This window comes from Amphibalanus amphitrite, unplaced genomic scaffold, assembly GCF_019059575.1.
Source record: "Amphibalanus amphitrite isolate SeventyFive unplaced genomic scaffold, NRLGWU_Aamphi_draft 000222F_arrow, whole genome shotgun sequence".
Classification (NCBI taxonomy): domain Eukaryota; kingdom Metazoa; phylum Arthropoda; class Thecostraca; order Balanomorpha; family Balanidae; genus Amphibalanus; species Amphibalanus amphitrite.
This window is the reverse complement of record NW_024881717.1, coordinates 325,083-348,572: the sequence shown is the minus strand read 5'-3', so window position 1 is coordinate 348,572 and position 23,490 is coordinate 325,083. Positions and strand designations below refer to the sequence as shown.

General features: G+C 49.7%; 1 protein-coding gene across 1 annotated transcript in view; it reads left to right on the top strand.

Moving 5' to 3' along the window:
- LOC122385546 (D-aspartate oxidase-like) overlaps window positions 1–21,952 on the top strand; it is a 69,716-nt gene extending 47,764 nt beyond the window's left edge. Inside the window, exon 4 of the mRNA XM_043373892.1 lies at window positions 21,221–21,952. Within this exon, the coding sequence (XP_043229827.1) occupies window positions 21,221–21,430 (210 nt within the window). The 3' untranslated portion in view covers window positions 21,431–21,952. The remainder of the gene's footprint in view (window positions 1–21,220) is intronic.
- Window positions 21,953–23,490: the final 1,538 nt, after the last annotated feature.

Sequence of the window (23,490 nt, the reverse complement as noted above, 5' to 3'; positions counted from 1 at the left end):
GAGTCACCTTCGTGAGTTGGAGGCGCTAGGGATCAAAATGGACAAGTACGGGAGACTTCTCTCGCCGCTGCTGATGAAGAAGCTGCCGTCTAAGTGGAAAGAGAACATAATTAGAAACACCGGGAGTCGACATCCAAAACTCGATGAGCTCAGAACGTCACTTGGAGCTGAAATGCTGACCATGAAGGCAACTGAAATCGATCAAGCTGGAGATAGGGTTAAGACATCCGGACAGCCTCAAGTGAAGAATGGTACATGGAAAAAGAAGACGCTCGTCAGCCAGACGGACCATCGGGCTAACAAGTGCAGACTCTGTGGCAGTGATCATCTCCTGGAAAGCTGCTCAGATTTTAAGAACATGAACCAGATGGAAAGAATAAACGCGTGTAGGAGCATGGGAAGCTGCTTCCGATGTCTCCGTAGTGGGCATCTTGCGGCAGCTTGCAGGTCATTTAAAGGCTGCAGAGTGAACGGATGCAGGGGAAAACACCATGCACTTCTCCACCAAGAACAATCTTATGGAGAAACAAAAGAATTCAACCCCACAGGGACTACAGGTGCGTCCAGCGCAAAACAAAGTGAACAGGAAAGCCGCCGCTTACCAAAGCAGAACGGCGGCGCCGAACCGCCTGCTGAAGCGGAAAGATTGAACCGAGCGCTGACCACCTCAGCTGGGAATGAATCAGCCAAGACAAAGACCGTGGTTTTTCAAACCATTCCAGTGTACGCTGAAACTGGGCAAACAAGACTCAAGCTGAACGCCCTTCTGGATCCATGTTCAGACTCATCTTACATCTCACAGGAAGCTGCAGAAGAATTGGGAATGGAAGGGACGCCGTGGACATTCGAACTCACAACGGTGAAGGGCACCGAAGCTGTAGAAATGAAAAGAGCTCCAGTCAAGATTATAAGCACTGAAAACAGCAAGAAAACACTTGAGCTAAACGCCTTCGTGACAAAAGATCTCATTGGATCATCAAAGGCCTTCGATTGGGGACAAGTACAGAAACGGTGGCCTCATCTCAAGGAAGTTCCCTTTCCAGTCATCGGGAAGAGGAAGAAAGTGGACATTCTGATCGGCTTGGAAGCCAGCACGATGTGCCTTTTCGTGGCAGAGGAGCAAGTGGCTGGAGACCTCAGCGAACCAGTGGCACTAAAGACACCGTTCGGATGGACAGCATTTGGACCTGTGGAAGCAGAGCTTGTTCCCAGTGAGAAGAATGTGGAAACGAGAAACGGAATGACCAGCTTCGTCAAGACCCTGCGGACGACGGTGGCGAAGCTATCCGTGGGGGAAGAGATCGAAGCCATGAGAGAGATGACTGAGCGAGATTTGATGGGCATCAAATCCGAAGAAGGAGAGGCTCCGTCACGCAAAGAACAGCAAATCTTGGAACAAGTGAGGAACTCTATTAAACATGATGGAGAAAGATACGAAGTGGCGATACCCTGGCTTGAAGAAAGAGAAAAGCTGCCGACAAACTACTCCAACGCGGAAAACCGGCTGATGAAGACAGAGAAAGCTCTCCTAAGACATGAAGATAAGGAACTGGCGGCGAAATACAACGAAATCTTCATCGATTATGAAAAGAAAGGATACCTGGTGAGACTGAAGAGTGATGAAGCCGAGCTGGCTAGAGAAGACGGCTGGTACTTACCTCATTTCCCAGTGATAAGAAACGACAAGTCGTCCACAAGAGTAAGAGTGGTTTACGATGCCGCCGCTACTTTCAAAGGCAAGAGTCAGAACTCTCAGATCTACCCAGGACCATCGCTCTATAATGATCTAGTGGAGGTTCTTCTCCGCTTTCGTCAGCACGCCGTCGCCTTAGTTGGAGATGTCAGTGAAATGTTCCTGCAAGTAGGCCTGGTAGAGCGAGACAGGAAGTATCACAGAATCCTGTGGCGTAACATGAAACAGGACAGTCAGCCAACAATCTATGAGTCCCGACGCTGGTTGTTCGGGAATGCTGCAGCGCCGTTCTGCACTCAACTTGTCATCCAAGAGAACGCCAGAAGGCATGCGGCTGCATACCCCGTAGCGGCAGACCTCGTTCTCAGGAACTTTTACATGGACGACGCGCTGACCTCGTTTCCGACTGAGGCTGAAGCTCTGGAGGCCAAGACGCAGCTGGAGGAGCTGATGAAGGCTGCCGGCATGAATATCCACAAGTGGATGAGCAACAACAGCCAGGTTCTGATGAAAATTCCTGAGCGCCAAAGAGCGCCAGAGCTCCAGATGACTCTGAAGCAGGAAGGCGTGCCTCAGGTGAAGACGCTGGGTGTCAGGTGGCTGACAGGAGACGACAAGTTCGCGATCAAGATCGCAGCCGATCAAGGTGAATTCTGCTTCACGAAGCGGAGTTGCCTGCGCCGCATGGCTGCAATCTTCGATCCTCTCTGCTTCTTCGCTCCGTATCTGATAAAGTTGAAGATCTTGTTCCAAGTCACGTGGGAGATGGGCTTGGACTGGGATGAAGAGATGCCGGAGGATATGAAGAAGCACTGGAGAGACTGGTTTGATGGTATAGAAGAACTAGAGAAAATCGAAGTCTCACGATGCCTTCACAGATTTGGCCAAGAAGCTGAGATTGTGAAACAAGAACTGCACGTGTTCTCAGATGCGTCTGAGAAGGCTTACGCTGCTGCGGTGTATGTGGTGACAGAGGTATCTACGGGGGAGCGCTGCTCCACCTTAGCCATGGCAAGAGCTCGTGTCGCCCCGACCAAAAAGAGACTGACGGTTCCCCGACTAGAGCTCATCGCTGCTGTCATGGGCCTCAGACTGGCCAGAAAAGCATGCAAGGCGCTCAGAATCTCGCTTCGAGAGGTCCACTTCTGGTGTGACGCCTTGGACGTTCTGTGCTGGCTGCGAAACGAGGTGCGCAAGTTCCAGACTTTTGTGGCCAACAGAGTGGCCGAGATACGAGCAGACACAGAACCGTCACAATGGCAGCACTGCCCAGGATCGAAGAACCCTGCTGATCTACCGACAAGAGGTATCACTGCAGCTGAGTTGAAGCATAGCGAAGAGTGGTGGACTGGACCAGAATTCATCGTGAAGGACAAATCTTTCTGGCCAGAACAGAAGTTCGTCTCGACAGCGGACTTTGATCGCACAGAGTTCCGGAAAGAACACAGAAAATGTGCTGCAACTCTTGTCAGCTCACTTCAGTTTGTGAAGAGCTCTCGACTGAACCCAGAGCGGTTTTCAAGCTGGTCTCGACTGAAGAGAGTAACGGCCTGGGTCTTCAGATTTCTGAGAAACGTGAAGGAGAGCGCTGGCGATGGAAACACGCAAAAGGCAAGAACTGTTTCCGGAGAAACGGTCCCTGAGCTGGAAGTTGAAGAGCTGCAGCGAGCTGAAGAGTTCTGGCTACGATTCGAGCAACAGAACGCCTTCAGCAAGGAACTCGGAGAGCTGAAAGAGCGGGAACAGCCTGCTGATGACATCAAGCGAGCGACACGTGACAGCAAAATTGGACGACTCTGTCCTTTTCTGGACGGAGAAGGTCTTCTTCGAGTCGGTGGCAGACTTCAGAGAGCGGACCTGCCTTTCGAGACACGCCATCCAGTGCTGCTACCAAAGAAGGGGGCAGTCACCGAGCTCATAGTCCGGGAGTGCCATGAAGCTGGTGACCATCAGCTTGGAACTGAACACTTGCTAGCAGAGCTGAGACAGCGCTTTTGGGTAGTAAGTGGACGACAGGTAATCAAGAAGCTTGTCTTCAAATGTGCCGAGTGCAGGCGAAGGAGAAAGAAGCCTGAAGAGCAGATGATGGCGTCCAAGCTCGAAGCTCAGGTCAAACCATGTTTCAGAGCCTTTGCAAAAGCAGCAGTGGACTTCGCTGGTCCATTTGAGACCCAGCAGGGAAGGGGTAAATCAAGGATGAAACGATACCTCTGCCTGTTCACGTGTCTTCAAACACGGTGTGTGCATCTGGAAATAGCTTACGGGCTAGACACTGACTCATTCCTGTGTGCACTGAATCGTTTTACGGCGAGAAGAGGAGTGCCGGAAGAAATATGGTCTGATAACGGCAGGAACTTTGTCCGCGCCGACAAAGAAATACAAAGGATGTGCGGATCGCTGGACAAAGAGAAGATCCTCAAGCACTCCAGCGGGAAGGGCCTAAAATGGCACTTCAACCCGCCCGCAGCGCCTCACTTCGGAGGCGCTTACGAGTCAATGGTCAAGATTGTAAAGCGGAATCTGTACAGAACTATGCAAAGTGCGAGTCTGACCGATGAAGAACTCCACACAGCATTCTGTCAGGCAGAAGCTATGATTAACTCCAGGCCTCTGATCCCAGTATCGACAGATCCGCAGGACGGCTCCCCGCTAACGCCGGCTCACTTCTTGCTGGGCCACATCAGGACCGAAATCGAGCCTTCTGCTGATGGCACAGGGCCGACTCATCAGAGAAGATGGCGTCGTCTGCAGCAGCTATCGCAGCTCTTCTGGAGGAGATGGATCATGGAGTACCTCCCAACGCTGCAGCCACGGACCAAGTGGTCGCAACCAGTCCCGGACCTCCAAGTCGGACCTATGCCAGCCAACTCGAGGTGCTAACACACTTGATCTAGTGCTTTCAAACAGGCAGTGTGTCACCGATACCGACACGCAGGATGGTATCTTTGAGTCTGATCACAGACAAGTGACTTTTGCTATTGAATGTGTTAGACCTGCTGTCAATCTCACATCCAGACGCATTGCATTCAACTACAAACAGGCCGATTTTGCGAGACTACGCAGGTCACTGCAGTTGATACCATGGAATGTCATAGACGGCTTGCATGTTGACGCAGCTGTAGATGTATTCTACGATCTTTTGAATGCGGCTATCCGTGACTGTATACCTGTAGTCGAGATCAAAAGGAACTTTCCTCCCTGGTTTGATCGTGAACTAAGGATTATGCTGCGCGAGAAAGAAACGGCATATAGAAGATTAAAAAGGAACCGTTGTCAGGAAACGACACAGGCATTCAAAGACAAAAGAGCACGTTTTAAGAATCTGGCAGGAAAACGGTACACCGACTACCTTACTGGACTCACCGACGAATTCAAAACAAACCCGAAATGATTTTGGTCATTTTTGAAAAGTACTAAGAATGGCAGAGGAGGACTGCCAGCGCTCTTAGTTGATAACGTACATATAACAGACGACCAAGCCAAGGCCAATGCTCTGAACAGCACATTCGCCTCAAAATTCACCAGCGAAGCGGTCGCCGCGTTCCCAGACTGCCCTTCTTACGACTTACCGCCGCTAGTTAACATCGAATGCACTAGAGATATTGTTAAGACAGTGCTAGACAGTATTCCGATCAACAAGGCGTGCGGACCGGACGGGATTAGTGCCCGCATAATACGCGAGTGCCGTGATGTTCTGTGTGTTCCCTTAGAGAAGATATGTAGAATGTCTTTAAGACAAGGCGTATTTCCTGAGTTATGGAAAAGGGCTAATGTCGTGCCGATCTTTAAGAAGGGGAGCACGAAGGATCCTAGGTGCTACCGGTCTGTATCACTGATCCCCCTCTTCGGCAAAGTCTTAGAAAAAGTGGTGTATATTAGTTTGATGCGTCATGTGGAACCTGTCATTGCACCAGAACAGCACGGTTTTGTTCGGGGCAGATCTTGCGCGACGAACCTGGCAACACTTCTGAGCACCGCCTGGGAATCCATTGAAGAAAAATCTCAGACGGACTGTATTTATACAGATTTTTCGGCCGCTTTTCAAAGTGTGAATCACTCCCTCCTAGTCCACAAACTCAAAAATTCATATCATCTATCCGGACCGGCTCTAAATTGGTTTTCCTCTTATCTTGACAACAGGAAACAGCGCGTCATTGTAAACGGCAGGTGCTCGGAATGGTGTCGGGTAACGTCGGGCACACCAGAGGGAGGTGTGATCTCCGCCCTGTGCTTTGCGCTCTACGTAAATGACCTGCCGCGTGGGATGTCCTCTCGGGTGCTTTTATACGCAGATGATGCCAAGCTATACAGGAAAATCTCTTGCCAAAACGACGCTGATTCTCTGCAAAACGACATTGAAAACCTTCGACGGTGGTCACAGACATGGAAATTGAGTTTAAATCCATCAAAATGTAAGGCATTTACAATGACGCTGAAAACCAAACCACTGGTAGCAAACTATTCGATAGGAACGGAATCACTTGAGCGTCTTTACATCATTCGAGATCTCGGTGTCATGCTCGACTCCAAGCTGACTTTCGGACCACATATTGACCAGACAGCAAAAAAAAAAAGGAAATCGTGCCTTAGGTTATCTGATCAGATCATTTCAGAAAGCTTACCCGAGCGGACATCTCAATGTGTCATCAGTGCTCTCCTCATACTATGCCCACGTGCGGTCAATACTCGAGTACTCTTCTGTTATATGGAATGGCGCCGCCGAAACGCATACCGATCGTTTAGGCCGGATCGAGCACAAATTTCTAATGTGGCTCAATTCCAACTGTCGTGACAAGTGTCATTCACTAGCTTACAGAGACCTGCTGAGGCATTTTAATCTTGTATCTGTAGCTGCCCGGAGAACTCAGCATGATGTGATGTTTATCCGTAACATTTTTAAAGGTAGAATCTCATCATCGTTTTTACTGCAGTCATTCTCACTCTGTGTACCCAGTCGTGTAACCAGACAGCAAACTAGTGTACTGCTGAACGTACCATTCGCTCGAGTGAGCACTGTCAAGGAAGGACTGTTTGGTAGGCTGCCAAGACAACTGAACCGTTTTCTGGACAGACATCCTACTGTAGACATGTTCAACAGTAGCTTCTATCACTTTCGTCGTTCTGTTAAACTATACGCTGCTTCAGTATGATCATGTGCTCATGTGAACCAATTGCTACTCTGCCGTATCCGGACTAGTCAATTCAGCTTTTACCTTTTACTTTTGTTTACTTTTGGAAAGACGCCTACTCGATGCATGGGGCAAGACGCCCCCAGTTTTCTGAAAGGGGGGCGTTTTGCACGGTGGTGAGAGTGCAGGGTAGCGCCGTGTAGGTCGGGGCCGAAAAGGCCTCTCCCTGTCCTTTTTTGCTGATATATCCTAAACGACTGCAGATATCGTCACCAAACTTTCAGGACTCCTCCGGGCATCCATTTTATACATTGCAACAACATGTTATTCCAAAGGCTATGATAGGTTGACCACAAATGACGTCAGAATGACGTCAAGTTCTGCCATGTTCGTCATTTTCTGTTGATGGATGGGGTGGGGGCGCTTTGCACATGGGTGTGGGCGTATTACCCAGGGTGTGGGGCAAAACGCCCTTTTGTAAGGGTATGCGGAAACCTTTTTTGGGGGTTAAATACCACACGCAAGTGTCTTTTCTTGGTCTCAAAGCGTAGTAAAAAGAATGAGCTACATGATGGTGCCCAAAGGTTTGAGTAATCTGAGTTGGGTTGAGTGTCAGAAGGTTTCGCGCTTAATGGGGGCGTTTTTGACCTATTCACCCTATGCGTGTTTGATTTTATGAATTGACTTCGTCTTTCAATGGGAATCCCGTCGACGATCTTGGTAAATAAATAAAATAAATAAATAAATAAAGTCGATGACGTAGTTCTCGTCATGGACCCATCAACGCCCAGGGGGCACTGGCCGCTTGGGAGGGTGATAAGAGTTTTCCCAGGGGAAGACCAGCGGGTGCGGGTCGCTGAGGTTAGATCCAGAGGAAAGCTGATGACGAGGCCTATCGTGAAGCTTATAAGGCTAGAAAAAGCAAGTGACCTGTGATGACCTGAGAGGTCATGGCGGAGGGCCGGGATGTTTCGGAGGATCCCGAAACCGGGTTTCGTGTGAAATGTCACGCGGTGTTAATTTTGTAGAAAAGGTTGTTGAACTCAGTTTGAAAAGGAGAACAAGTGGACTTTGAGAGTGCTTGAATGTTTTTTGGAAAGTGCAGTGAATAAACTGTGAATTTGACACTGCATCTTCAATCATTGATAACTGAGAACGATCATAAGGAATAAAGAATTTGTTAAGATCAGTAACGTAAAGAATGTGCTTATCATATTAAAGAATCGATCTGATCAAAGAACGTAACATACTGACAAACCATTGACTTTGCTTGGCTCGGTAACGTAGAGATGGCACATAAAGAATCTGGTCTTTTCAAATATTAACTGAAACATTAGGCACAATGAAGTTAACATAAATACACAACGCGACGATTAGAACTCCAGAACAATAACAAACCACGTTTAATAGAAAAGGCTGGCTATAGAATAGCATTGAACACGAAAGCGAAATATAAAACATTTTGGAAAAATGAATATGCCCCACAGCGTCCGATATCTACCACCTTCCAGTGGGTCAAGCCAACGAGGTCCAAGTCTATAATGGCACTTATAGATGGCACGGACCTTCACCCTTGTCTTACTTTGCGTTGAGGTCTGCTCCTAATAGTTTCGGCCACAGAGTGGCTGTACCCAGGTCGTTTGGCATGTGAAACTGTAATTAAAGCCACCTTAGGCGCCCTGACTGCGTCGTCTTTGCAGATATCACTGGCGGCCGATTCTCGAGTAACCGGTAGGTACCTAAGTAGACGTGGTGTCAAAATTCGGTGTGATAATATCGACCTTACCGCAGTCAGCGTACCCTAAGGCCCTAATGAAATAACGCCCACTCACAGCTTCTGGCTCATCGTCCCAGTCCTCCGTTCCTTCGCCCTAGCCCGCCGCTCCCTTACCTCAGCCCTCCGTTCCCTCACTCTAGCCCGACGAGCGTTTGGGCCTTATTTAAGCCTCGCTGTAGGCCTGCTTTATAAACCGAGACACTCCGTCTCGGTGAGCTTAGTTTACAAACCACTTCCTTGGGGTGGGTTCAGCTGGCGGATCACTGTCCCAATAGGTTTTGTTGCGACCGTTTGTCTCTGAATTTATGGTAAGCGGTCTTCTCAGGCTATGAGCAACAGCTTCAGTTAATATCTGTCTCAGAAATACTTCTTAAGGGAACGTTGAGTTGAGTGTAAAATGAAAGAGAAAATGGTACCGAATTACCTCATTGAAAAATGGCGCTCACCTTTCTCCTTGAGTTCAGTTCCGTTCTTCAACATCTGATATGCCATCAGCCACAATTTTTCCCGTTGGAGCTTATTCTAATACCTACAGCGATACAAAAATCGTTACATCGTACATTGGCGGATCCAGGGAGGGGAAATTGATAGTTATTACTTTCCCGCAACGCCCTAACTCGACAAAAATATGTTTTCTTATAATACAACTCTTAGGTACAAGTGTTTTTGCTTTCAACTGCTCAGCAGTAGGTACAGGTTCGTAGGGAATAAAAATCCGAGGAGTTTTCGGATTTTGGAGACTTTTTAGGGGTGGGGTATGTACCAGCAGTCTCGAAACCGTCTTTCTGATCCACCTATGATATCATGTCGGTCTGGGATCTTACCCCCCCCCCCACGCCAAAATCGAATCCGCCGCCACTGGTATCTTTACTATGTAAGTAAAACGTTATAAGCGAAAAACTTTTGACATGTTTTAGCAAAGTTTTTGCACTTCTACCCCCCAAAATCCCCCTAAATATTGACTTAGAGTCACCAAATTTTCACGGGGACGAGGAGCTCTTCTACGGACCCACCTATCCTGTAAATTTGGCGTTTCTAAGTGCCATAGGAGCCAATCGCCAGGGGGTCGTACCAACCCCCTTCGCCGTCCGTATTATGGAAAAGGCCTTCGCTTGGCGAGGGTGAAGTCCCAGAACCAACTTCTTGCTTTAATCATTCTTTTGACCTCATTTTGCGTAAAATGGTCTGAATTTTCACGTTATGTGTCTCATTTTACCTTAATAACAACGTTGAGTACAAAAATGAGCTCAAAGTCAAGCATTGCTTGCTTTACACACCGGGTAGAAATGGATGCTGAAAACAAGCACGTGATTCTGTGGCTTATAACTGGAAACCAATTATTTCCAGCATGACAAGTGGCATATGGTCTAATGGCCATATCATTTTGGAGTATGGAGATGCATTGCAACCAGTAAAACGCCTTTTGGGGCGACTAACGGAGCGAGCGAGAGAGTGAGCCTTACACGTGCGAAGTTTCGAGGAGGTACACTCGGGGGCAGATTGATGTTCTACAACTCTTTATCCACCGGGTTCCTATGGCTCAGCATTGGCAGCAGCCGCCTGGTACCGGTAGACTGTGCCGCTTCACTTACTTGTCAAGCGGCACAGCCTACCCACCGTATGACACCGGTCTAGGTCGGTGGCTGGAAGGTGATGTGGGCCGCCTGTGACGTCAGCGCAGCGCTGAGGGCAGCCCGGAGGCATGGCTCGGGTCGGCGCGGACTGGCGAAGGATGGGGAGTGAGGCGGGGTGGAAGCATGGACCATCGCGCGGCTTGGCGAGCGTAGTCAACTTTCGCGTCTCCATTCGCCAATTATTCTACCTATCAGTTGCGCTAAAGCATCTGTTAAAATGCCCTATGCCCCAGACAGCGCCTATCATTTACTTGCTATGCGTATTACGACGCACTTAACCCGCGCCCAGATGGGGTCTGCCGAGCAACGCGGTCTGATGGGGGGGGGGGCCATTTTGCCCCCCCCCTCAGATCTCGAGAACCACGCAACATAGCGACAAGCGGTAAACGGTGTTGGATAGCCCCAGCGGGGAACTACCTTGTGACCCAATTTCATTGACCTCGGTCAAACCGATGACGTCACAGGTCAGGTCAAAGGTCGAATTTTCACCGTTTACAGGCATTTCAAGAAATGCGTTGTAAAATCGAGTAAAATGCATTTCATTGAAAATCATCGATGGAGAAATGCTCTTCAAACACATATTTTGCTATTTGAGGTCACTGATACCAGGTCAGGTCACAGAGGTCAGGTCACTGGGGGGGTCACAATATGAAAGTGTCGTGTGATACATGTTTTATGGTCCATTTTACATGACAAATGCGATTATGTGTGTCAGACAGACTTTAGGGCCAGCTTAGGTCACGTTTTGGTCAAGGTCAGGTCAAGGTCAGGTCAAGGTCAGGTCAAATTAGGTCAAATTTCAAAGTTGATATTTTTGCATAAAATGGGTATCGATTCGATGCAGTTCGTCACGGGGAGTTCAATGGTGGTCTCCGTTTTGCGCTACGAGGTCTAGAATTGCTAAAAATTGAGTTCAAAAATTTGACGTCATCAATTTTTAACAGTTTTTTCGCTATAACTTGGCCAAAAAAAGAGGTATCGATCTAAAATTTGGTATGTATATCGAAGAGCGCAGGGACTATCACATATATTCCGGTTTTTTTCGAAATTCGAAAATTTTTTGGAATTTTTTTTAGTTTTTCTAGAAAAATCATTTTTTTTTTATTTTTAGGGGTCAAAATCCCAAAATTTCGAAAATCCGAGATAGCAGTTTTGTAGCGCCGTCTTTTCTCTACACAACCACATAAAGAACTTTAAAATTGCTTGTTAACTGTAGAATTGGTGAGCGTTTTAAGATGTCATGTTTTTTGCTCATTTTTGCTCGAACATGACCTCAGTTTGACCTCAATAACTCCTGACCTGAGGTGACCTGTGACTTGAAATTTTGTGTGAAGGTGTCAAATTGATGCCCGGTAAGGTACCCAAAATTTGGCGGCGCTGCGCGCCGCCGTTTTCTCGCTATTTAAGAAAAACCACAGGGGGGGCCAAAATGCCCCCCCCCCATCAGGGCGCGGGTTAAGCGTGGCAATGGGACAGCCGATAGAACATATTTCACTCGTGCATCGATGATCGAGGTGCGGAGCTATATTTTGTATAACATATTAGTATTAAGGCTTTGATTGAGCAGATTGGTGTCTATTGTTTCGCACGGCAATCATCCAGAGACGTGGGAACTGGGGGTAATGAGTATAGTGCCGCAGCCAACGTCCCAATTTAATAAAGCGATTATCACTGTTGCTCTAATATGTGGTCGCAGCCACAAATAGCAAACCGTTCCAACAAGGAACAAAAAGTCGGGCACTTAGGAGGGTTCGAACCGGACTTCTCCCCCCGGTTAGCTCACGACACGGGCGTTCATCCGCTGAGCTACCGAGAATAGTCCCCACCCGCACAAAACAAAATGACATTCACCCGTTGACCGCCAATGACAGTATTGTGAGATTTGATCGCGTTTCTGGTCTGGCAGCGCGTTCTGGCAGCGGGTGGTCACTGGTCTCGGTAGTTCAGTGGATAAACGTTCGCGTCGTAGGGCGACCGGTTGGAGAAGCCCGGTTCGAATCGTCCTGAGTGCCCGACTTTTTGGCTCCTAGTTGGAACGGTTTGTTATTGGTGGCTGGGACCACATATTAGAGCAACAGTAATAATCGCTTTGAATTGGGGCGCTCGTTGTGGCACTACTCATAAATCCCAGTTCCCACGTCTCTGGACGATTGTGGTGTGAAATAATAGACACCATTGAGCTCAATCAAGGCCTTAATACTTATCTGTTATAAACAATTCAGCTCCGCAACTCGATGCACGTGTGATATAAATTCTATTGGCTGCCCCAATGCCACGTTAAAGTGTGTTGTAATGCGCATGGCAAGCATGATGATAGGCGCTGTCTTTGGCATAGGGCATTTTAAAGGTAGTGTGCCACCTTCCAATAATTTCCCATTTTATTTTTCCTAGGGTAAGAAGCTTCTGTTTTTACCTAATATCGCAAAAAAAAATCAAAAATGGGCCTAAAATAGTGCTTTTTTCGCCTAAAAGTTTATCGGTTTTACGATATGTATAACAACTGTAGTGGGCTGATCTGCAAACAGGCGTCGGCAACAATCGCGAATGCGGCGCACATGTGACAATAAGCAAAGGTCATTATAGAGTTACGACGTACGGGAATGAGTTATCAGCTGTCTAATCGTAGACAACGCAATGTCGAATTTAAACTGTAAGCCTGTATTGGTATTGTTTCTTTAATTTGGCTGTCGAACATTAATTTATGGTTTGAAATATTATTTTATGTAAAATAATTGAAATGAAACAGCCGTCTCTACAGTTATGACCCCATCTCACCACATGAAAGTGGCAGAAATGACAATGATCAGCTGACGCATTTTTCTTGGCCGAAGTCAGAGCGCGCGGCCCGACGCACCACCACCGCACCACAAAGTATGAACAGAAGCCGCGCCCAAAGCCAGGGCCCCGGTAACGTTAGGTAGCCGAGTCGGGGCAGCGTGCGCTGACCCAAGCCGGGGCCGCGGCTTTGGGCGCGGTCTACCGCCTCCCCGGGCTATCACATGACACCGGGAGGACGCGCGGCCCCGGCTTGGGTCAGCGCACGCTGCCCCGACTCGGCTACCTCACGTTACCGGGGCCCTGGCTTTGGGCGCGGTCTACCGCACCACCTAACAGGCGTGTTCGAAACCGCAGGAGATGATGACGAACGGGTTTATCGAAACTTGATTGGATGAGCCTATCGGTAATAGCGATTTCAGTGTGTGCATTTATTGTTCATAGTGGTGTGAAATGTGGTTGGGGTACGACCGACAACCCGTCGGAGTGAATTTCGCACTGGGGTACTCAAAATTTGAAGAATTTAACCCTATTCCTGGCGGGGGGGGGGGGCCTCAGGAGCCCCCCCTGAGGTTTTTTGGTTATTTCTCCCAAACGCGTTGAGCTAGGAAGCTCAAATTTTCTGACTTTTCCTAAAAGGCTTCTACGCAACATGTCTGAAAATTTTGAGTTGATCTGACCTCAGGTCAGGTCACCAGAGGCGGTTTGGTGACCCTACCTCAGAAAAGTTTGCAATCACGCCAGAGCTAGAGTTTTTGACCGATCAATTTCTTCTCTTCAGGCTTTAGTTAGGGTACCAGTATGTGCAATTTGTATATCTCGGAATTTTGATATCGGTGACCTAAGGTCAGGTCAGTTTCGCGACCTCCCCATTATAAGTCAATGGGGGAAAAATCAACTCCCTGTTTTTACCACTAAAACGGGTCGGAATGGCCCCATATACCATACATGACTTCATATACGATCAACCTTCACTACCTTGAGGTCTGTTTTGCTGTTGGGCAGCTGTGAGGTCATGTGACGTCATCAAAGGTCACCAAAGGTTTTTGGCCAATAACTCCGTACAGGAACAAGATACAGACGCGTGGATGGTCTCATTGTGTTCAGCTCGTCAAGACGCATCGAATGATATACATGATGACCTCGAGGTCACGTGACCTGAGGTCAACCTTTGACCTTGACCTTGCGAGGTCAACATATATATCATTCGATGCGGATTGACGAGAGGAACACGATGATGCCCTTAGTTTGTTCCTATCTTGACTAATTCGAAAGTTATTCGAGAAAAACTCTCTCCATATCTAGCGCCGCCATTTTGACTTTTTCGACCCCTGTGACGTCATCTTTGACCTGACCTGAAAATGACCTTAGTAAAAATTGTAGATCTTGACCGTGCGTATCCGATGCCGTTTACCGTTTGTCGCTATCTTGCTTCGTTCTCGAGATCTCAGGGGGGGGGGGCCGAATCGGCCCCCCCCCCCCGCCAGTTTCTTGTCCCGGCGGAGCCCGCCAGGAATAGGGTTAAGACGTTTCCATGAGTTTTGAAGGTATGGATAAGTTCTAAAAATCCGGTTCTCCTTATCTGGGCCATTAACTCCATACGGTCCAGGAAAGCTGGCACACTACCTTTAACAACTGTTCTAGCGCAATTGTTAGGTAGAATGATTGGCGCCTTAACCCTCGCATGTGTGCGGCGTTTGCCAGCTTCTAATGTGTAGGGGGGGGTCGGTTGGACCCCCCCCTTGCCGTTTGGCCCCTGATCGAGCTAGAGCTTCGCGGAAAAAACGAGCGTGTTGCCCGTGACGAGAGGAAGCCGATGATACCCAATTTTAAGGTCCTAGGTCATTGGTTGACCTTCCAGGTCAGGTCAATGACCCAAAGTCGGGAAAATCGGGACCTGTTAGAAAGTCGTAAAGTCGTGTGGCTGCTAAGGGGTTTTTCGGGGTGCTGATCACGAATATCGTGTTAGTTTTGATCACAGATGATGTCTTGAAGCATTTAGACCAGGTCGGGTCAGGTCAGGTCAGGTCATCCAGTGGGCGTCGTGACGGGTATTCGTAATACGTGTCAACCGCCTCTGACAGCTTCGTAGCATGTTACGAAGTCACCAAAACTACTTCGTAAATGTTCAAATGGTTGCTAAATTCGAATTCAGCTCCAAAAACTAGCCTAGAAACATGTAAAACTCGAAAAAGTGACCCGAGGTCACCCGAGGTCACCAAAGGTCAATGACCTGACCTGACCTTCAGGTGACCTTGACACACACGGGAGTTACATCAAATCACATGTTTGAACGTTTGAAACCACGAAAAGCTTGCAAACACGCGGCTAGTGCCAGCCGACATACGCGAAATCGCGATTCCGGCCAAACATGGTCTCGGAAAAGAGGTCACAGGTCAAAGGTCATTTGGGTCAGGGTCATGAAATTTTCAGGGTAGGTGTAAAATTGATCAATGCGAGGGTACTGAAAGTTTCGTCGCGATCGGCCGCTTTTTACGCGAGTTATTCGCGAAAAACCATGGGGGGGGGGTCCATCCGACCCCCCCCCCCCCCTACACATGCGAGGGTTAAGACGCGAAAGTTAGCTACACTCGCTCAGCCGCGTGATGGTCCATGATCCCACCCCGTCTCACTCCCCAGCCCTCGCCGGCCGCCGCGCCGCGCCGACCCGAGCCATGCCTCCGGGCTCGGCCCTCACCGCTGCGCTGACGTCACAGGCGGCCCACATCGCCTTCCAGCCACCGACTCAGACCGGTGTCATACGGTGTGGGTAGGCTGTGCCGCATGACAAGTAAGTGAAGCGGCACAGTCTACCGGTACCAGGCGGCTGCTCACTGGCGGATCCAGGCTTGCGTTTTGGGGGGGGGGGCAACTCATGCAGGAGCCAAACCTAGGGTACCCCCAAATCCTGTTTTCTCATCGGATTTAGGCCACTTATTTTTCGTCACAGCCCTGACACTATGAATTTTTTTTAACTAATAAGAAAAATATATAAATGGTAGCCCACCCGACCCATGCCTTTATATTACTTTGTTAACACTTACCATTGTTTTTATCGACCAGTTAAAGGGACCCTCCCACCTTAACATTAGATTTGAGCTGAGATAGCCAAAATGGGGTCCCTGGCTCACAATTACCGGTTTCGGCACGCACTCACAACATCGAGAAATGCCTTAAATCGGAAATATTGAATTTCAAAATTGCAGCATTTTGATTCAGAGGGGCTAATGCTTTTGGATACCCCTCTGAATGTGTGACGTCAGCGGAGATCTAATGATTTTTTAATATTTTACTAAAACGTTTGGTAGCATGCGGTGGTATAGGCTGCTTTGCGCGCAACAAATGCCGCACTTTCAAATAAAGTCGCTAGGAACAGCAGCGGATATCCCAAAAAGTAAACAAAAATAAAAGTATAATCTCTTGAAAACCGGTGAATATTTTTCGATAAAATTTGGTAGATATTCGTTTTCGCCCTTTCTGAACCTAGCGACATCACTTTCATGCCAATTCATTAACTTTTTTGAAGGTGGGAGGGTCTCTTTAACCCGCTTCGAGTCAGTGCTTGGGTCCCTTTGCGGGCCGGAGGTGGTAAAACAGCCCTGTCTAACTCGGCTCCTGGGCCACGCCCTGATTGAACTATGTTTCATTATCGTTTGGGGGAGGGGGAAAACGGGCCACTTTAGGCCTCTGGGAAGGGGGCATGGCCCTAAATGCCCCCTCCCTGGATCCGCCAGTGTAAGAAGAGACCATTGGAGCTGCAGTTGGGTACCCTGGATCCGCCAGTGTAAGAAGAGACCATTGGAGCTGCAGTTGGGTACCTCAGACATTAGGGTACGCCCTCAGATGTATGTATAGGACTCGCATGGAGACCTCTTATGCTATAGTGTACTGAAAGGACCCAAAGGAGCCTGTCTTTATGGGCTCCCGGAGATAGACGTGGGCCCTCAGGAGCCCGCCAGAGCCCCAATGAGGGATAAGTGAGGGATACCAAGTGCCTGCAATTGCATATTGCATAAGCCATAACGCCTTTACAAATCAATATATTATGCATCAGTGGCAGATCCAAGGGGGGCCACATGGGTCATGACCCCCTTGGTGCCCGGGGGCACCACAGGCCTGTCAGGGGCACCACCGGCCTAGTAGGGGCACCACCAGCCCGCCAGGGGCACCACAGGCCTAGCAAGGGCACCACGGGCCTGTGAGGGGCCCCACAGGCTTGTCAGGGGCACCCCAGGTCTGTCAGGGACACCAGAGACCTGCCAGGGGCGCCGCCGGCCTCGCAGGGGCACCATGGGCCTGTCAGGGACACCAGAGGCCTAGCAGGGGTACCACAGGCCTTACAGGGGCACCACCGGCCTTGCAGGGGCACCTTGGGCCTGTCAGGGGCACCACAGTCCTGTCAGGGCCCAGGGGCACCAGCGGCCTAGCAGGGGCACCACAGGCCTGCCAGGGGCACCACCGGTCTAGCAGGGGCACCATGGGCCTGTCAGGGGCCCCACCGGCCTCGCAGGGGGCACCACCGGCCTCGCAGGCATCACGGCATCACGCAGGGGCACCTTGGGCCTGTCGGGGGCATCATGGGCCTGTTGGGGGCACTTTAGGCTTGTCAGGGGCACCACAGTCCTGTCAGGTCCCAGGGGCATCAGCAGCCTAGCAGGGGCACCCTAGGCCCGCCAGAGGTACAGCCCACCGCTAAAGTAATGTAGGGTTTTACCAAACTCAACGGTTGGCTTTGACTGGCGATTGTTTAATGCGAAGTGATTGAAAAGAAGATGTCAATAGCTAAAGTTGTAGCTGCAAGGGTGACGATACATATAAGCTACATTCAAAGTTTCATTGTAGTCTGGCTAATCGTTCCTAAGCTTCAGAAGCAGAACATACCCATGACTGAAACCCCACATTACTTCTGCTGTGGACTGTACCACAGGCCTGCCAGGGTCCAGGGGCACCACAGGCCTAGCAAGGGCACCACGGGCCTGTCAGGGGCACCTCAGGCTCCCGTGCCCCCCCCCCCTCCCCCCAGATCCGCCAGTGATGCCACACCACGCGAAACACCGCCAACTACCAGCTGCCGCGCCATAAAGACGTGCCAACAACAGTCTTTTTTTTTAAGGTCGACTCCGCTCGCGCAACTTTTGACTGACCCTCACTGCTACTATATTGCTTCCATATTATGCTGTGGAAAGCTTTACTTCACCAAGTAGCTAAAAACCTCCATCAAGGTATATTTTCTTAGCAATTTTTCTGGCGTTTTGGGGGGGCCAAACAGGCCACTTTAGGCCTTTGGGGGGGGCCATGGCCCCCGTGGCCCCCCCCCTGGATCCGCCAGTGCGGCTGCTGCCAATGCTGAGCCATAGGAACCCGTGGATAGAGAGTTGTAGAACATCAATCTGCCCCCGAGTGTACCTCCAACTGACTTGTGCACGGCACCTTACTAACCGGTCTCTAGCGATGTGCCAAATTTGAGCACAATCGGCCCAGCCGTTCTCGAGATCTGGGAGCGGCACCCTGCACGTGCGCACGTGCAAAATGGGTCCCAACTGACTTGTGCACGGCACCCTACTAACTGGTCCCTAACCGTGTACCAAATTTGATCGATTCGGAATCGACCCCTGCACGTGCGCACGTGCAGCAGCACCCCAACTCTGGCACATGGATATGCATTGTCTAGTGGGTGCCTATCTACATGCCAACTTTCAGCACAATCGGCCAAGTAGTTACCGAGATATTGCAACTATTACGAAACTGACACCTCTTCGTTTTGCACGTGGCACGTGCATAAGGGGTCACCCACATGCATCGGGAATAGTCCAATACTTGGTAGAAGGAATGAAGCTACCCTACAAAAATTACTGCATGTAAATCGGTCAAGTGGTTGCTGAGCTATAAGCCTCGCAAAAGCATCCGCACGGCCGGCCGCTCATAGACTTTTCATTGACAATAGACAATAGACAATAGACAGTTTATTCAGGACATTCCACGTGCACATGTGGCTATTACTGCCCGTCGTCAATAAAACAGATGGTGATAAAAAACGTAAAAGATGATGAAAGGGAAACACACGTGCAGATAAACAGTCATGCTGGCTAGACAGTGTTTTGCTCCTCGAGCAGATGGGTACGCAAGTGACGTCCGAAAGCTCCAGGGGGCAGTCGGGACAAATCCGGTGGCAGCGAGTTGAGGGCAGCCGGCGCTCGGCAGGTGCACCGGCGTTTGCCCATCTGTACGGGATCGCGGCACGTGCAGGAGCGCGTCCTGCCGCGCGCCTCCGCCACGGTGGCCAGACTGTGTGCTAGCACCTCCGGCTCGGCGTAACACCGCACTTTTTGCAACAGGCACAGGGAGTGGTAGGTGACGAGGTTCTCCGCGCTGAGCCAGCGCAACTGGCACATCAAATCGGAAACAAGGTCATACTTTTTTCGGCCGAAAATGACTTTGGCTGCGTAGTTTAATATTTTTTGTATCCGAGAGAGATTGTGTCTGGTGCCAGCACCATATGTAAGCGTCTCGTCTCTGGCGTCAGGTGCCTGACGTTCCGCAGCGGGCAGCCTGACGCTGAAGCCTCCACCAGGAACCCAGACCAGTACTCAATCACTCAGATGTATTGGAAACCAGGCGAGTTCTGGCGTGTCCAGTATCTAGACAAAAGCTCGACCAGACCAGAGCTTCAAAAGCACGTTGACCGGAGCTCCCATCCAGCCGAGCTCACTCTCCAGCACGGCCCCGGCTCCAGTAAGCCGCTCACCGAACGATTGGCTCTCACAGCCCGTGCCGCTGGCCCGCCGCCATCAGCCCGCTGCCGAACTCGGCGCGCCGCCACGCCGGCCACCAGTCACCGGCCACAGCAAAGCCCGGCCACAGGATCACCGCCCCGGACTGCTCACCACATTCCGCTCGCAGCCAGTTCACAGTTGTCCGGTCCACGCTTTGGCCGCCCAACGCAATGTCGGCGCAATACCGAACGAAAACGCAAACGCAATGGCGAACAACCGGCTCGCACATCGCCACAACAGGAAGATCTCCCAGACGTTCAGCGTTGCCTTTCGCAGAAAATCATTACTAACCAAACACATTACTAAAAGTAACCATTACTAGGGAAAACACTTGCTTCGACATGAATGAAAAAAATATAGAAGTACTAATGATCCATTTAATAACTTAAGATCTACGAGTTCAACACAAGTTCCCAAAACATTTCTTTAGAGCGTCCAGATTAAAGCTGATAGTTTCACGCTACAACTCCAATACTTACACATATACTGCGATGCAGCATCGAATTTGGGATATGACCAGTGCGCTGACCAGCACGGAGATCACAGTGGGCGGTAGGTGCCCCCTGAGATGCGAGAGACCACCCAAAACTCCAAAGCAGCGTTTCGTGAGCGTTTTGATATGATCACCCCAGGTCAGGTGACGATCAAATATGATGCCGAGGTTTTTGGCTGAGATAACTGGGGATAGCTCGTGATCGCGGTACTTTACTATAAATTCAGGCAATGTACGAAGATTTTGGGGGCTGCCCAACAGCATCAGCTGGGTCTTAGCGGCGTTGACTTTTAAACCGTTGGCCCGGAACCAACGGTCACCCGTTCCATGTTTCCATCCTCAGGATACTGAAATCCTTTTCCTCCACACCGCAACCCCCTCCGGGCTGGACAGGCAACTTTATCTCATGCGGGCTGCTTCCCTTGGAGCGGTACCGCTGCTCCCGAGGGAGCGCACCCCGTAGCCGGGTGCAGTGAGTGCCTTGGGGCTGGGTGGCCTATCTTCGGACGGGCTCAGCCCCGGCGACTCACTAGGGTGCCTGCCCAGACCAATGTCTCCCCCTTATCCTATCATCCTTCCGGCTCTGAAATGGTCTTACTGGACCGAAAGGGCCTAACCCAAAAAAAAACAACGGTCCAGAGAGGCCAAGGTGTCCTCCATACGAGTGACGACAGATTGAATTTGTGATTTTTTGCCGCTTACTAGAATTTGTGTGTCGTCTGCGTATTGAACTACTACTGCGCCCTCGGCAAACTGACTGAGGTCGTAGGCGAAGACGCAGTAGAGGAGGGGGCCTAAGGCTGAACCCTGAAAGACTCCGATGCTGTTGGGCAGCGGGCGGGACTTTTTGACTCCACCGTGATATGGCCTGACCGGCTGCCGGTCAGGCCATATACCCAGAGTCACACCCGTCCGCTGCTTACCGACCGGCGGTGCTCTGTTTCAGATTGTGGAGGAGTGGGTCGGTCTACGACCCCATCGTGACCCGGTGCGCATAGAGAAGGAGCGCCTGGACACGGGCCTCACGGTGGTCCACTGTTACGGTCACGGTGGCTACGGGGTGATGACGGCGCCGGGCAGCGCTGCGCTGGTCAGCCGGCTGGTCACAGAGGTCACCAGCGGAGACTTCACCAACCCTGCCATCAGCAGTTTGTAAGCGCGCAGCGGATGGAGTCGGCTGGTGAGGCGCTCGCTGCCGACTTGCTAACCGGCTGCTGGTAGGCAGACCGCTGGCGTCCGTGTCTTACGGTCTGCTGGAAGCTGAAGTAGCATAAAGTGACCAGTACCTCTTTTAGAGCGTCGGGTATGAAAAAGGGGCACAGCACAGTATTTTATCTCGGCCTCAGAAGCGGACATAATACGATATCTCAGCAAGTTTTCATCGGATCCTAATAATTTTGATGTCAAATGAAAGCGCAGACACTGGCGGTCATGCTGACCGTCGCTGATGTCTAAATATAATAGGAAAGATCGTATTATCTAGAAAAACCAAATTCACCGTTTTACGCAATAAATGTTTTTCTACAAGTGCCATGGAAAATCTTCAGTTCGTGTTCACCGAGCATTCTGATTTCGGGCAGAACATCCATTTTCGGATTGAAATGTGAAAACATGTTTTGCTTTATTGATAAATATTTTTATACATTTGAGAGGCATTGCACTAAAGCGTCATACAGATCGGATACTCAAAGGAAGAACGGATGCTTTGGTAAATGCAATACTCAATGGATATGGAACGGAAGTGAGCAGGGATTCAGCAGGGGTTCAGCAGGGATTCAGCAGGGGTTCAGCAGGGATCGACGGCACCTACGATTTCGCTGAATTTTGGTGGAGAGGTGCAGAATGGTGTCCTCTATCGAAAATCTTTGTGCCAAAATGCGGGGAATCCATCAGGAGGGCCACCAATCCCAAAAACAGTATGCCCTCAGGCACGGAATATATAGTCTACGACATGGAATGGACAGGAGCTTCGATTAGCATTGCCACGTGTGTAACCAAAAATCAGGGCTTTTGCCGGATGAATATCCGGAGGATGCGGATGAATTCCTTTCCACGTGGGTTTACCTTTTCATACATTTTCTTAACAATACATGATTGACATTGACACATTGACCTATAATAAGTATAGACGAACTACTCGCGTTTTTGCGGCGTTCCTCGTCGACCAAAGAAGGAAATTGTTTTCTGAAATTACAGCGCAGGATAAGGGCAATCCTAACCTTTAAGCACGGACGTAGAAATAAAAGTTTATTAAATATTTGACGTTAATTTATTTTAAAATGTGTAACACAGGGCGTCGGCTAAGGAATTTTGACTGGTGGGCCACTTGGGCAGCGACATGGACTGACCTTCGTAGCCATAACCCCCCCCCCCCCCCCAATTTTCGATTTCTCCCCAGATTTCGGCCACTTTATTCTGCAAAAAAAAAACGTCAGGATGGCATTAAAAAATGTAAAAAACGGGTCTCGAACCCTCCCCCGACTCTTCAGAGAGAGGAGAGAGTAGATAGTAGGGACCCACAACCCTCTCAGTGGTGAGACTCCGGCGGTGCACATAAAATCGCACAAGTATGCACAAAATATTGACGCAGATAAAACTTTGGACGATAACTTACGGCCGTTCGGATGTTAAAAATCAGCGAGCCCTGAGTGGATTGCTCGCCGACTAGTCGGAGATTCGAAAGCGGTCGGACGGGATCGGGCGTTGTCGGGAGGAATTGTGAACAGCACAAGTGCAACTTTAGTGAAGTGGGTTGTTGTAGCAGGAACCCCAAAAGGGGGTTGTAGCAGCAGCCCCAACATCTCTGAAAATGATCATTAAGCATATTGGTGTCGCATGGAAAAAAATTGACTCAAAAGCCCAAGCGCACTGTGCAACCCTAATATTTTTCTAAAAAAACTAAGTAATGTACGCTTTTGGTGAACAGTGTCCCAAACTTCAGATTTCTCTTTGGTGTCTGAGTGGAAAATTCTAGCCACCCCAAATGTGAGAGTGGAAAATTATCCATTCTTATTCTTGAGTGTCATCTTCAGCCCAAATGAGAAATTTTTGGAACGCTGACTGTGAACGGTTCGAAATTCGTCCGACTGGTCAGATGTGTGACTGCAAGCATCATACCGGTCGTGAAGACGCATAATATTGCTTGCAGACTTCAATCTGCTGGAAGTCGCCGACACTACCTCTAGTTTGACTCTGGCTTATATCGTGTATATCGAC